Here is a 13,166-nt window from a genome sequence, read left to right as displayed (position 1 = left end):
AACATTTCAATTTTACCCACTTGCTTAGCTCAAACCCAAAAAGGGAAAAATATGGTGAATGGAAAATAGTGAAAATCCATTGATGCCCATTATTTCAATCATCTTTGCGAATTCTAAATCAATGTCAACTATTAATGGCCAAAATTAGATTGATCCTTCTTGTAAAAGAAACATATTCAATATATCTATTCAACTAGTTTGATCCTATATATTGAACTAGTTTGATCCTCTTGTAAAAGAAACACATTCAATATATCTATTCAATTCGATTGATCATCTTGTAAAAGAAACACATTCAATAGAAATAAAGAAAGAAACCAATTTTAATGTCCACGAGGCTAAGGATAGCCTATGGGACAGACTATCCAATCAAAACTGACTTTTGCAGATTAGTTGTTTCCCTATGCAAGTTGATAATGAGTGCTCCCAGCTTCTCGATATACTCCTCATTGAATAAATTATACCACGTGCTAGCAGTTAAGATATTGACAAACTTATCCATGTATTTTAAGTGCATCACACTCTAAGATAAAATGTTTTTCAGTGTCCACATTTCCCAAGCCTCTTTTGGCCTTTTCCACCGTTCGGTCTCGCCTCGAAGTTGATGAGAGTTGGTTTGAAGCTAAGCAATAAGAATTTTAGCTCTCCATGATGTATTAGCCCCTATGTAAACTTTTTGAAGATGATCATATGTGGGGTTGAACTCATTGATATAGTATTGTTTCTTTCTTCCTAGCCCAATACCCCAAATTCTCTTGCAGAACTTATTCATAACGAAGGCCTTTATCTCCTTGTCATTTGTGGGGTACATATTCAAATAAATGTTCCATTTCCTCATCCATTTGATGTTTTGCTGTATCCATGTTTTCTTTCTTTTGTAGGGTATGTATTTATCGACAACCTTAGGCCATCTACCTTCTCCCATTTGCTTGGTTCTTTTTAAATAACTAATGAGACACACCATAGCAATTGCTTCAATAGGGGTAGCTCCTGTTTCACTTAACATGATATCATACAGAATTGTACTTTTAATTCTGAACTTGCTTGTGATCAGACGTTTTTGAATTCTCTCGAATTGCTTCCATTAAGAGATTGAGGTACTGCTGGCCCAATAATATAAAAAATGAATAGATAAAATATTTATTATCTAAAATAATCCTTACTAATTATGTTGATTTAAATGAACTTCAAATACTAGATTGATATGGTTTTGACATCAATATTAAAGGAGAAAAAGCAAAGTGTTCCTCCTACACATTTACATGACTTGTCAATTCAATACACAACCCTTTCACTAGGGGAAGAGCACCAGTAGCCGTCATAGATAACTTCACGCACCCACAGTAACTAAACGGTACATCGGATTTTGATTTTTTTTAGTTGTCTTCGTATGCGACTTAACTGCTTATAGCTATTGATCTGTTTTCTGGCTAGTAATGATGCACGTTGTGGAATCAGTTATGCGCACAAAGGTCAAAAAGTACACATTTCAAAGTGTCGACTGATAGTAACCATCAACTCAAAATTGCTAGCACTTGTTGACAAATGTCCCAATAGTGGTGCACAAATGTTCCAATAGTGGTACACAAATGGGACAAATGTTCCAATAGTTGTGCACAAATGGGCCAATTAATTACAAAAAATGATCGGCTATTGGTACAAAACAAATTTATTAATGGTGTTTTCACTATGACGGCTATTGGGAGGTCAACATGACAATAAGGTGATGGTTATTAGAACTATGTTATCTATTGGTGCTCTTCCCCTAATAGGAAAAGCTATAATTTGGTTATCCCCTTTGCTCATATGGCTTGGTTGACCTATCAATTGATGACTGAATTTCATGCCCTCGATAATCTATGGTAAGTAGAATTTGTGTTTCTTACTATCATCATGCTTTCTCAATCACGTGGGGTTTACTGATCTCATGCATTTTACTGTTGGGTTATTCTTCTTCACTTGTAACTTTACCAGCTCTAACTACCCTTATTCCATGTTTACCTTTATGCCTCCTGTCTTCATATCTAATCTTAGTTTTCCTTTTTCTATCTTTGTGGGTTCGTTACTTCTTGTTTTTAAAGTGGGTACGGCCCTTTTCCATTAGTCAATTTATATAAATTAATAGACATGCAAACAAACGAGTTAGCAAAAGCATAAAAACATGGGCAACTGAATTCCGTGAGAAAATTAAATGTGTCGTAGAATTCGAATTTGCTCAAGTCATCGCGCCCACATGGGAATAAAGTTTCCCTCTCGGGCAAGGCAAACAAATATTTAAATTGAACCAGTCCATAGTTTTCCGTGTGGTCCCTAAATCATACACAATCATACCCATTTCAGTACAGCCCAGATGAATGAATTACAAAAATTAAAATGGCTAATCCGACAGAAAGAAGCGCAGGGTAAGACAACACATTATTTCCCTTACCACAAACAGAAACGCGTTGTAGTAGCCGACAAACCCGTTGAACTGAATGATATCCACTGGATGACACGCATATTATTTCCCTCACTTTATTTTCCGCTTCTAATAATTCACCGACATTCCAAAGCCTCGTTAATTTCAACTTTCAATTCCGTGCGTTCCAGCTTGTGTGACGTGAGTCCTAGGCAAGCGGCATTCCTCACACGCATATGTAGACTTTGAGCACTTTCATACAACGTCAATATAAAGCCCATCTTACTTAGTATCTAAGTATTCAGTAAGGAAGACAGGAGTGGGAGCAAAGAGGCTGTAAGTTTCAGACGTGTTAGATTTAGATTGCTGCTGGGATTGTATAAGCCAAGTGGATGGTGATGGAGGGATTTAGATTATCAATGCGGCTGTGGATTCAATCCATGCTGTTATGCATTGCAGTTTGTTGTCTAAACGTTAGAGCACATCAGCTGCACAAAGGAAGATGGGACCTCCTAGTAGAGAACGCGGGTGTTTCTGCAATGCACATGACACTTCTACACACCAATAAAGTGCTCATCTTCGACCAGACGCTGGCGGGTCCATCACAGATCAGCAGAACTGACCCACCTTGCAATAGCAAAACACCAGCAGCGGGCGAGGATTGTTGGGCGCACTCCATCGAATACGACATTGCCACCAACAAGGTCAGGCCTCTGCATGTTGTGACCGACACATTTTGCTCTTCCGGCTCTTTTGCCAGTAATGGAACGCTGGTTCAGACTGGCGGATGGAGCAACGGCGACAGGGTTACCCGTTTCTTCACTCCATGTTCAGATTCGTCCTGCCACTGGGTCGAATCTCCTACATTGCTGTCCTCCAGAAGATGGTATGCTTCCAATCAGATATTGCCTGATGATCGAGTCATCGTCGTGGGAGGGCGTAGATCGTTTGATTATGAATTCGTCCCGAAGCGACCAGGTGAGAAATCCTTCCAGCTCCCGTTTCTGGTAAAGACGAATATCGTCGGCGAGGAGAACAACTTGTACCCGTTCACACATCTGTCTTCCGACGGCAATCTCTTCATCTTCGCCAACAAGGATTCGATCCTCCTCGACTACAACAAAAACAAAGTGCTCAGAACTTTCCCTACCATGCCTGGCGGTGGCCCACGGAGCTACCCTTCATCTGGTTCCTCCGTCATGCTCCCGCTCGACTCCACTAACAATTTCCAAAGGGTGGAGGTTCTCATCTGCGGGGGAGCACCTGATGGAGCCTTCAAAAAAGCCACAATTAACCAGACGTTCGTGGAGGCGCTCAGGACTTGCGGGAGAATGGAGATCACGTCTTCAAATCCAGTGTGGCAAATGGAGGACATGCCAGGGCCGAGGGTGATGAACGACATGCTCATACTCCCCACCGGCGAAGTCCTCATAATCAACGGTGCCAAGCAAGGAACAGCCGGGTGGCAATCTGCTAGAGAGCCTGCTCTGAGCCCGTTCCTCTATAGACAGGCGGAAGCCCTAGGAAATCGGTTTCGGATCTTGGCTCCTACAAAAGTACCGAGAATGTACCATTCTACTGCAAATGTTCTTCCAGATGGACGGGTCCTGGTGGGTGGAAGCAACTCCAACTATGGGTACCGCTTCTCCGGCGTCCCATTCCCTACTGAACTTCGACTGGAAGCGTACATTCCTTACTACCTTCATTACAATTATGACCCTAAAAGGGCAGTCATTACTTCCATTTCGACAAGAGAGATCAAGTACGGCTCTTCATTCATAGTTAGCTTCTCTCTTCCTAGACGACCCAGCACCAATCTTCGTTTTCACGCTTACGCCCCGCCCTTCACCACGCACACGTGGTCGATGAACCAGAGAATGCTGTCGTTGGCAGCCACAGCTGTCGTCAAAGGAAATGATGGCTATTCAGTGGGTTTGACGGCTCCACCTACTGCAGTGGCGGCTCCGTCCGGGTATTACTTGCTCACGATTGTGAATGGAGGTATTCCTAGCAAGGCCGAATGGATTCGCTTGATTAATTAAGACCTGTGCAATATCATGAATTCCTCTGGGTAGCTGCTAATAATATTTCTAACACTAGATTCTTAGGAAAAATGAATTCTTTAAGCATCGAAACTGGAGGAGCATGGAGGCAAAAATACTGGTATACCAGATTAGTTATTCTTTGTGTGCGCACATATAGTCGGTGTTCAATGTATAGATCTATTTGTATATATATATATAGCTGTTTATGCAATGCCTGACAACTGGTTCGTACTGTTGTATCTTAAATAGATAAATGAATGTTGTAAGGTTATGTTCTTTTATACAGAACTTTACATACAAATTTAAATAGTTTGTACTTGTGTAGCACGTAATCATTACCAAGAAACAGGTTAGTTATGGTTTATAATTAAATTTGATTTTTAAAAGTGAAGATTGTCAATTGGTCTTTGATTTTTTGATGAAGTTGAATGGTTCTTAATGAGTGTAATGCTTTGACATCTTAAAGAATGAGGTTGAGATCTGTCTCAGATGATTTTGGTTAAATGAAGACCTCTTAGACCTGGGCTCTTATCCGAAGAGGTTTAGCCTATGACTTATGCACACATATTAGTTTGTAAAAAGTCAATGCTTGATATAAAATCATCCCCAACAACAACAAAAAATAAGAAGTGTAAATCAAATATATTGTTAATTTAAAATGAGTTGAGAAAACATTTAAACAACTAAACTAAAACGAAAACAAACAGAAAATACACACAACACCATGAATTATGTGGTTCACCACAACTGGCTACATCCACGAGAAGGCAAGGAACTATCTTATTAACCAATGTCCAGTACTACTTCGTACATGGGTTGCAGCCAACCATTTATACAATCATATTCAGCTATGAAACAAACAGTAGTGAGAAGGCGAATGATCATGTGACCGTTTAACTTCACATTCCCAACAAATATCTTAAAAATCTTGAACCATGATTAATAGCACCCAAACAATCTTATTCTAAGATTGAAAATATGAAAATTACAACTTACTTTTAACCAAAAAAAACTTATATTCAAATCAAATTAAAATTAAACATTAAGTTTTATACAAAATATACAAATTAAGCTTTAAACTATTTTATTAGAGACAAGGATTGAAACAACAAATAAAAATAAAAAAATACACTCCTCACTCCTTTAACAGATATGCTATCAATATTTCTGATATTACCACTAAAAAGACAAAAGCTTGAGCTTTCGGTGAAGAAATTAAAGTTTCTATGTATCTTAATATCCAGAACTTAGACGTGGTCTTTTGATTATAATGCTATAAAAAATGTATGACCGCATCTGTTGAAATCTTCATAACTTAGGAAATTCACTCTCGATACGCCACTTTCAATTTATTACTTATACTTTTTATAGGGACATAAACCGCCCTACGAATTTATTAAGGATCCTAATATCATTAATCTCCTTTAATGAGATAGCTTAGTTGACTAGTTATATAATCATTGGCTTTAATGCAATCAATAGTCCTTGTCCTTTTCTGTGATGTTTATTTGTGTTTTCTTCTGTTGCATACTTTCTCCGTCATCTGGGGTTTGTTGAGATTTTTTTTAATTGTAGTTATGTTTAAGTAGGGTATGTTTTATTATTAATATTCGTATTAAAAAAAGGTGTAATAGTTATTTTCGTAGTAAAATATATTTTAAATAATATTATTGGAGGGTTAAAAAAAATTAAAATGACTTTATTAGTAATATATATTTTTAATATTAATGAATTGATTTTGAAATGTGAAAAAGTAAACATGAACAAATGTAAATTAATTTAACTTATAATATGTTAATTTGAAGATGTAACATTGTTCTATTAGCTCTACCATTATTTCATGTCTCTCTCAAATTCAGATCATAGTAAAGCATTTATGTTCAATTTTTAAACATACTTGGTGGATATTTATAGCTTACCCATACTTTAGATTAAATTATTTATTAAATGATATCTCTTGACATTTTTTACATTTACAAAAAAAAGATATGCTAGAGATATCCAATGAGAATTAAAAAATAGAATGCTAATATAAAACAAATTAATCAACTATAAGTGATGGTCCCAAATTGTAAGACAAAGAGTCCATATAAGCTAGATTTGCAAAAGAGAGACAATAGCGCACATTTGGAGGGATGTGAAGGTTTTTGATGAACAACTTGTTCACACCAATGTCAAAGATAAGCATTACTGTCCGAGCAAATATACATCCAAACCAAACAAATATATATCAACATGTATGTGGGTGTTTATGAGTTCAATCTATTTTATGAAACAAAAGGTAAAGGAGAAAGGATGTGAAAAAAATATAAGTAATTTGAAATTATATGTCATTTATTAGATATTATTTCTTAGGAAAAGATTTTAAAAAGTTAAACAATGAAGAAGTTTCAATTGTGACACTCTACCTATTGCTTCTACAAGTGGTAGAATTTCATGGATAGACTCTAATGCTTTGAAAATTGGAAGACAATGAAAGTATTCCAACAAAGAATCTTACATAACTGCACACCCCTCTAAGTGATGAAGATTAGATTCTTCACTTTTTAGTCAATATTTCAAATAGTATTGAAGTAAAATTAAAGAACCATATCTAGAACATTATCTATTATGTTTGATGCTCTATTTTCCCATAGGGGCCTACATATAGCTTCTATTCAAATATATTGTCAAATATTTATGTTCTTTAATACTGCATATCAAGTAGCATCATCATCGAATGAATAAAATGTACAAACTATGAAAGATTGATTGAAGCAGCATGTATAGAATGTGATCCAAAACCTAATAATAAATAGCAAAATGATAAGCTCTACTATTATATGCATTAGGCAATCAATAGAAAATGTTGAATCTTTAAACTAGTATATAGACTGGCATGTGATAGAAGTGTCAAAATTTGATTCACCATAAATGGTGGCTCCTGCTTTAATTTGGTGCTCATGTCCAAGTGGGAGACACAAATTTAGTGAGGATTTTCCCCACCTAAAAGAGCCTATCAACTAATAAATCTTAAAACAATTGATGTTCACATTTTTTTTTAATAGTAAATATGTGTTTACAAAAGTTGTGCTTTATAATTTTATTTATTTATTTATTTTGTTTTTATGTACATGGGCTCTCAGTCCCATCCTTACTATCATTATAAAACATTTCTTGATGAAGTAAGGAAAGTATAATTATAAGAAATTATTAGAATTGGTACTTTAATTATATTAAGTTATGTTAAAATATTATATTAAAATTAGTAATAAGATTTAATAATTCATTAGCAAAATGATGAGGACTATATTATTGAATAAGAAAAAACAACAAAATCTCTATTTATTTTTTGAAAATGCAAATAATTTTTAAAGGATATTTTCTATTCTAAAATAAGATTACAAAAACATTAAATGAACAATAAAAATCAATACCTTAATTTGTGGGGGTAATTATGAACCCACCATGTTGTTGTAGTTCCATATCTCAACCAAAGCCTTTTTCTTGTATTCAAAACCAATCAAGAACCATTCTACTAAGCTTTGTATTCCTAAATTGATGTCAAATAGAAAAAATGAAGAGGTATAGATAACAATAGTGCCTATACCTATTTGATTTCATCATGCACTTGATTCCCTTATAGTGATTGAGGGTATAAGTGGTTTCTATGTTCAATTACATGTTTGGATTATTCGAAGGAAGGTTAGTTTTGTGAATTTTTTAATACAAGAGAAACCATGAGGTATTGTAGCAGCCCAATATTATTTACAACACCAATTTCCTTCTACATAATAAGTGAAAAGAAATAATGCTTGATTATCAAATAATGATGCAATGTAACCTTGATGATTAATTTTGATACATTATGCACAATGAGGGACCCCTTGTATAGGTATAAAGCTAACAATGAGACAGAGGAAAACATTAAATGTTCACATGTTTACATATAATAGATGTACCCCCATAGGAGATAAGAAGACATATTATGCAACCCACCATAGTGTATAATCTCTTCTAGTGATGGTAGATGTTTGAGAAAGGATGATGATGAAAATCCAAGAATGTCAAATAATGTATCTCATTAGAAAGAAATAAAACCAACTATGTATGCAAGATGTCTTCTCATTCTAAAAAGAAATATGAAAGAGGAAGACTCGTGATATATGATGTCTTTGAACTCTACTTGAATTTTCCCATATTGCTACCAAACGATACCATAATCAAATCAAGAAATCCAATCCTAATTGATGATGAAAGTAATTTATTTTTTAAAATATTTTAATTAAAAAAATTAAAATTTATCCCCAAAAAAATATTTATTTCAAATAAAAATTCTAATATATAATATGTTTCCAGATACAAATACCAAAGAACTAATTAAAAAATATTAATCACAATAATTGCTTGACAGCCAAAAGACAAGTACTAATAATAGGGATAGCAAAAGAAAACATGGGCAGCGAATATTCCGTGATGATATTAAATATGTCGCAGAACCAGAGATTGCTAAACCCATATGATCCACGTGTATGAGGGCATCATAATTTACGATGATCACTTGCCCCTCGGGGGAAGGTACAGAAATTATTCGAGCGGCCCAGTTTAAAGTTTTGTAGGCCATGAAAGGCATCTCAGAATGACTCAAAAGAATGAACTAATAAATTTTAAATCGCCAACCTATTCTGACGAACAAAATGCCGAAGTTGGTAAGATAGGTAGCATAAAAGCGCGTGAGACGAGGTTTCCACATCATTTCCATGTGGAACGCGCTGTAGGTAGCTCTACTCATTTTATATCTTCTGTCGTTTGAATGTTCTCCTACATTTCCCATGCTTTTAAGTATCAAATTATCTATTTCGTGCGTTCCAGCTTGTATGACTTGAGTCGTGGGCAAGCAAGATTCCTTGGAGGCGGGTCAAAAAAAGACAATTTGATCCCCTTCAGAGGAAACTCTATATAAAGCCCGTCATACGCAGTTTCCGACATATTCAGCAACGAAGACAATACTGGAAGCAAATAGACTAAAGTTTCAAAAGTGCTAGATTGAGATTGCTGCTGGCATTCTATAAGCCAAGTCGATGGTAATGGAAGGATTCATATTATCAAAGCGGCTATGGATTCAAGTCTTGTTATTAGGCTTTGTACTTTGCTGTCTAAACGTTAGAGCACAACAGCTGCTAGATGGACGATGGGACCTTCTGTTGGAGAACGCGGGTGTTTCTGCAATGCATATGACACTTTTGCACACAAATAAAGTGCTCATCTTCGACCAGACTCTTGCGGGTCCGTCGCAGATTAGCAGAACTGACCCAATCTGCAGTAGCAAAACACCAGCTGCGGGCGAGGATTGTTCGGCGCACTCAATCGAATACGATATTGCCACCAACAAGGTGAGGCCTCTTCACGTCATCACCGACACATTTTGTTCCTCCGGCTCCTTTGCCAGCAATGGAACGCTGGTGCAAACTGGCGGATGGAGCAATGGCGACAGAGTGACCCGTTTCTTCACGCCATGCTCAGATTCCTCCTGCGACTGGGTCGAATCTCCCACATTAATGTCCTCCAGAAGATGGTATGCTTCCAATCAGATCTTGCCTGATGATCGGATCATCGTTGTGGGAGGTCGTAGATCGTTTAATTATGAATTCGTCCCGAAGCGACCAGGAGAGGGGGCCTTCAATCTCCCGTTTCTAGCAAAGACCAATACCGTCGACGAGGAGAACAACTTGTACCCATTCACACATCTGTCGTCCGACGGCAATCTCTTCGTCTTCGCCAACAAGGATTCAATCCTCCTCGACTACAAAAAGAACCAGGTGCTCAGAACTTTCCCCACCATGCCTGGCGGTGGCGCGCGGAACTACCCTTCATCGGGTTCCTCCGTCATGCTCCCGCTCGACTCCGCTAACAATTTCCAAAGAGTGGAGATTCTCATCTGCGGAGGAGCGCCCGACGGAGCCTTCAAAAAAGCCACATTTAACAAGACGTTCGTGGAGGCGCTCAAGAGTTGCGGGAGAATGGAGATCACGTCGCCAAATCCAGTGTGGCAAATGGAGGACATGCCCGGGCCGAGGGTGATGAACGACATGCTCATACTCCCCACCGGGAAAATCCTCATAATCAACGGTGCGAAGCAAGGAACCGCCGGGTGGCAATCTGCGAGAGAGCCTGCTCTGAGCCCGTTCCTCTACAGATCCGCGGAAGCCATTGGAAATCGGTTTCGGGTCCTGGCTCCTACAACAATTCCGAGAATGTACCACGCTACTGCAAATGTTCTTCCAGACGGACGGGTCCTGGTGGGCGGAAGCAACTCCAATTTTGGATACCGCTTCTCTGGTGTACCATTCCCCACTGAACTTCGACTGGAAGCGTACATTCCTTATTACCTGCATTCCAATTACGACACGAAAAGGCCAGTCGTTACTTCCATTTCTACCAGGAACATTAAGTACGGCTCCACATTCGTAGTCGGTTTCTCCCTTCCAATGCGACCTGGCGCAAACCTTCGTTTTCACGCCTATGCCCCTCCTTTCACCACGCACACATGGTCGATGAACCAGAGAATGTTGTCGTTGGCAGCCACAGCGGTCTCCGAAGGAAGTGGCGGCTATTCGGTGGGTTTGACGGCTCCACCCACTGCGGTGGCGGCTCCGTCTGGGTATTACTTGCTCACCGTTGTGAATGGAGGGGTTCCCAGCAAGGCTGAATGGATTCGCTTCATTAATTAGAAAAGTACAGAGGAGAAAATCTGAACTCTTGGTGATTGCTATTATTCTTTGATTGTTGATAAAAGCAAAATAAAGCTTTAATCCCGAAATGGGGACGAGAAGAGTGGGCAAAATGATTGTATACCACATTACTTATTATTTACACGGCATAACCAGTCGGGGCCATCTGATGTCGACTACCTACCTGTCATTGCCATTTTTTACATTAATAATGAATGAAAATTTCTGGTGAAAAATCTGTAATGGCTTAAATCACACACATTAAGCTTATATTTCTAGGTTTAAAAGTGTTAAAAACTTAGAGTTGACTGACATTTTCTAGGCTTAATATATTGCTTAAGGTGTGTGGTCAGACTAAGAATACATTTCTACTCAGATTTGACTAACATTCTCTAGGTTTAATATGTTGCTTACTATGTGTTGTTTAAGGCTGGCCAAAAAATCTATGGAACTCATTTAGATCGTTAGTCTTAAATTGTTTTTTTTTTAAATATCTATAAATTTTTTAACATGACGAATGACATTGGCATGACACATCCTCCAACCTAGTGAAATGCTTTTGATCCAGAGCTATGAACTAGTGAGGTCACAAATAGGGGGCCTCATCTTCGTTTATCAAAACTTAGGTACAAACTCGCAAGCAACATAGATAGACGAAAACACAAGCTTGTGACCACAATGAACCAGTGGAAATTTAACCTTGGTGGCCACAACAACAACACCTTTATGACAAGAACCTTGTCTTAAATTACTTTTTAAAAGACTTTACATATTAGTTTTTTATTTTTTTAAATTATAGTCAAATAAAAAAGCTGGTGGTATGATTCTTTCTCTAATAATTTATTGATATTGTTACACACCAAACAACGCAAAATCGAAGAAATTATGCATTTTATAAGTATACAAAGCTAGGAATTTGTAGTCGAGACAAACCGGCTCTGAATTTTGTTGGTCCTACATTAGAAAATTAAAAACTATTCCATCATGGCAATTAAAAGTCAAAGCATTTGGAGAATTCAATCTTTGCCTTGGAAGGCTTCATCATTATTTTGAGTTCGTAGCACTTATATTTAAGAGTATTTTTAGTTTCGAATTTTATGAAAGGATGAGAATGTTTTATGTATAGATAAACATACATATAGTAATAAATATTTATTCGAAAAATATTCTAATTATATTGTTGAATTTATTTTAAAATATTATATTAAATTAATAATTTTATTGATTTTTATTAGAATAATTCTATAAACTTCATTTAAGAAAGAAAATGTCTTTGAAGTTCTTTAATAATTTCTTAAAAAGGGTAATATAAAAGTAATTATTTTAAGGAATAATTTTCAAAATGTTTAAAGATATTTTCTTTATTAAATGAGGTTTGTAGAAATATAAAACAAATAAAGTTCATTAATAAATAGATGTGTGAGTTTTATTTTGAATTTAGTCTTAATGTTGTAGTTTTTTATTTCAAGCAAATCTTTGTCTTTAGCACTACAAGACACAAATAAATAGAACATAATCTTTCAAGAACAAAAGTTTGTACTATTGACAAAAACTTGATGTTTCTAGTCATATAAGATGTGACAAATAAAATTTAAATTATTTTATAGCACCAAACAAATGATTGCTTCATAGCAATTATGAGTATAAGTAATGGATTTAAAAAAATCAATGTTTGTGTTCCATAAAAAAAAGTTATTTTCATCTAACCCTTAGGATGTTTAACACTTATATTTTAGAGTATTTGAGTCATTGCCCTTTTTTAGAAGGGGGTGAGATTTATTTATGTTTATAATAAACAAAATAAACAAGTTTAATAATATTTTTTAATTAAAGGTCATATTTTAACTACCTTCCACATATAACAAAGATGAGCATATGTTTTTTAGAAAAGAATCAAATAATTTGTAGGAAATAACCACTTGTCATCTAGAAATAATGTCAAGACATTTAAAAAAAACTATTAACTTGGTTAGAACTTTTATCAATAAAATGACCACTTGAGACTATTACATC

General features: G+C 36.2%; 2 protein-coding genes across 2 annotated transcripts; both read left to right on the top strand.

The window, feature by feature from the left end:
* Nucleotides 1-2,683: 2,683 nt before the first annotated feature.
* LOC131050501 (aldehyde oxidase GLOX) lies at nt 2,684-4,752 on the top strand. Its single transcript, XM_057984691.2, has one exon. It carries the CDS (start codon nt 2,791-2,793, stop codon nt 4,438-4,440), a length of 1,650 nt encoding a protein of 549 aa, XP_057840674.2. The 5' UTR covers nt 2,684-2,790; the 3' UTR covers nt 4,441-4,752.
* A 4,562-nt stretch (nt 4,753-9,314) lies between these two features.
* Nucleotides 9,315-11,360, top strand: LOC131050483 (aldehyde oxidase GLOX-like). The gene has a single exon (XM_057984674.2). The coding sequence runs from the start codon at nt 9,504-9,506 to the stop codon at nt 11,151-11,153; it is 1,650 nt and encodes a 549-aa protein (XP_057840657.2). The 5' UTR covers nt 9,315-9,503; the 3' UTR covers nt 11,154-11,360.
* Nucleotides 11,361-13,166: the final 1,806 nt, after the last annotated feature.

The sequence above is a fragment of the Cryptomeria japonica genome, chromosome 1 (assembly GCF_030272615.1).
Source record: "Cryptomeria japonica chromosome 1, Sugi_1.0, whole genome shotgun sequence".
NCBI classification, from domain to species: Eukaryota; Viridiplantae; Streptophyta; class Pinopsida; order Cupressales; family Cupressaceae; genus Cryptomeria; species Cryptomeria japonica.
Note: the sequence above shows the minus strand (reverse complement) of the source record. Positions and strands in the feature narration are given on the sequence as shown.

Excerpts from the sequence above, each read along its gene's own strand:
- LOC131050501 (XM_057984691.2), top strand. The coding sequence starts at position 2,791 with ATGGTGATGGAGGGATTTAGATTATCAATGCGGCTGTGGATTCAATCC.
- LOC131050483 (XM_057984674.2), top strand. The coding sequence starts at position 9,504 with ATGGTAATGGAAGGATTCATATTATCAAAGCGGCTATGGATTCAAGTC.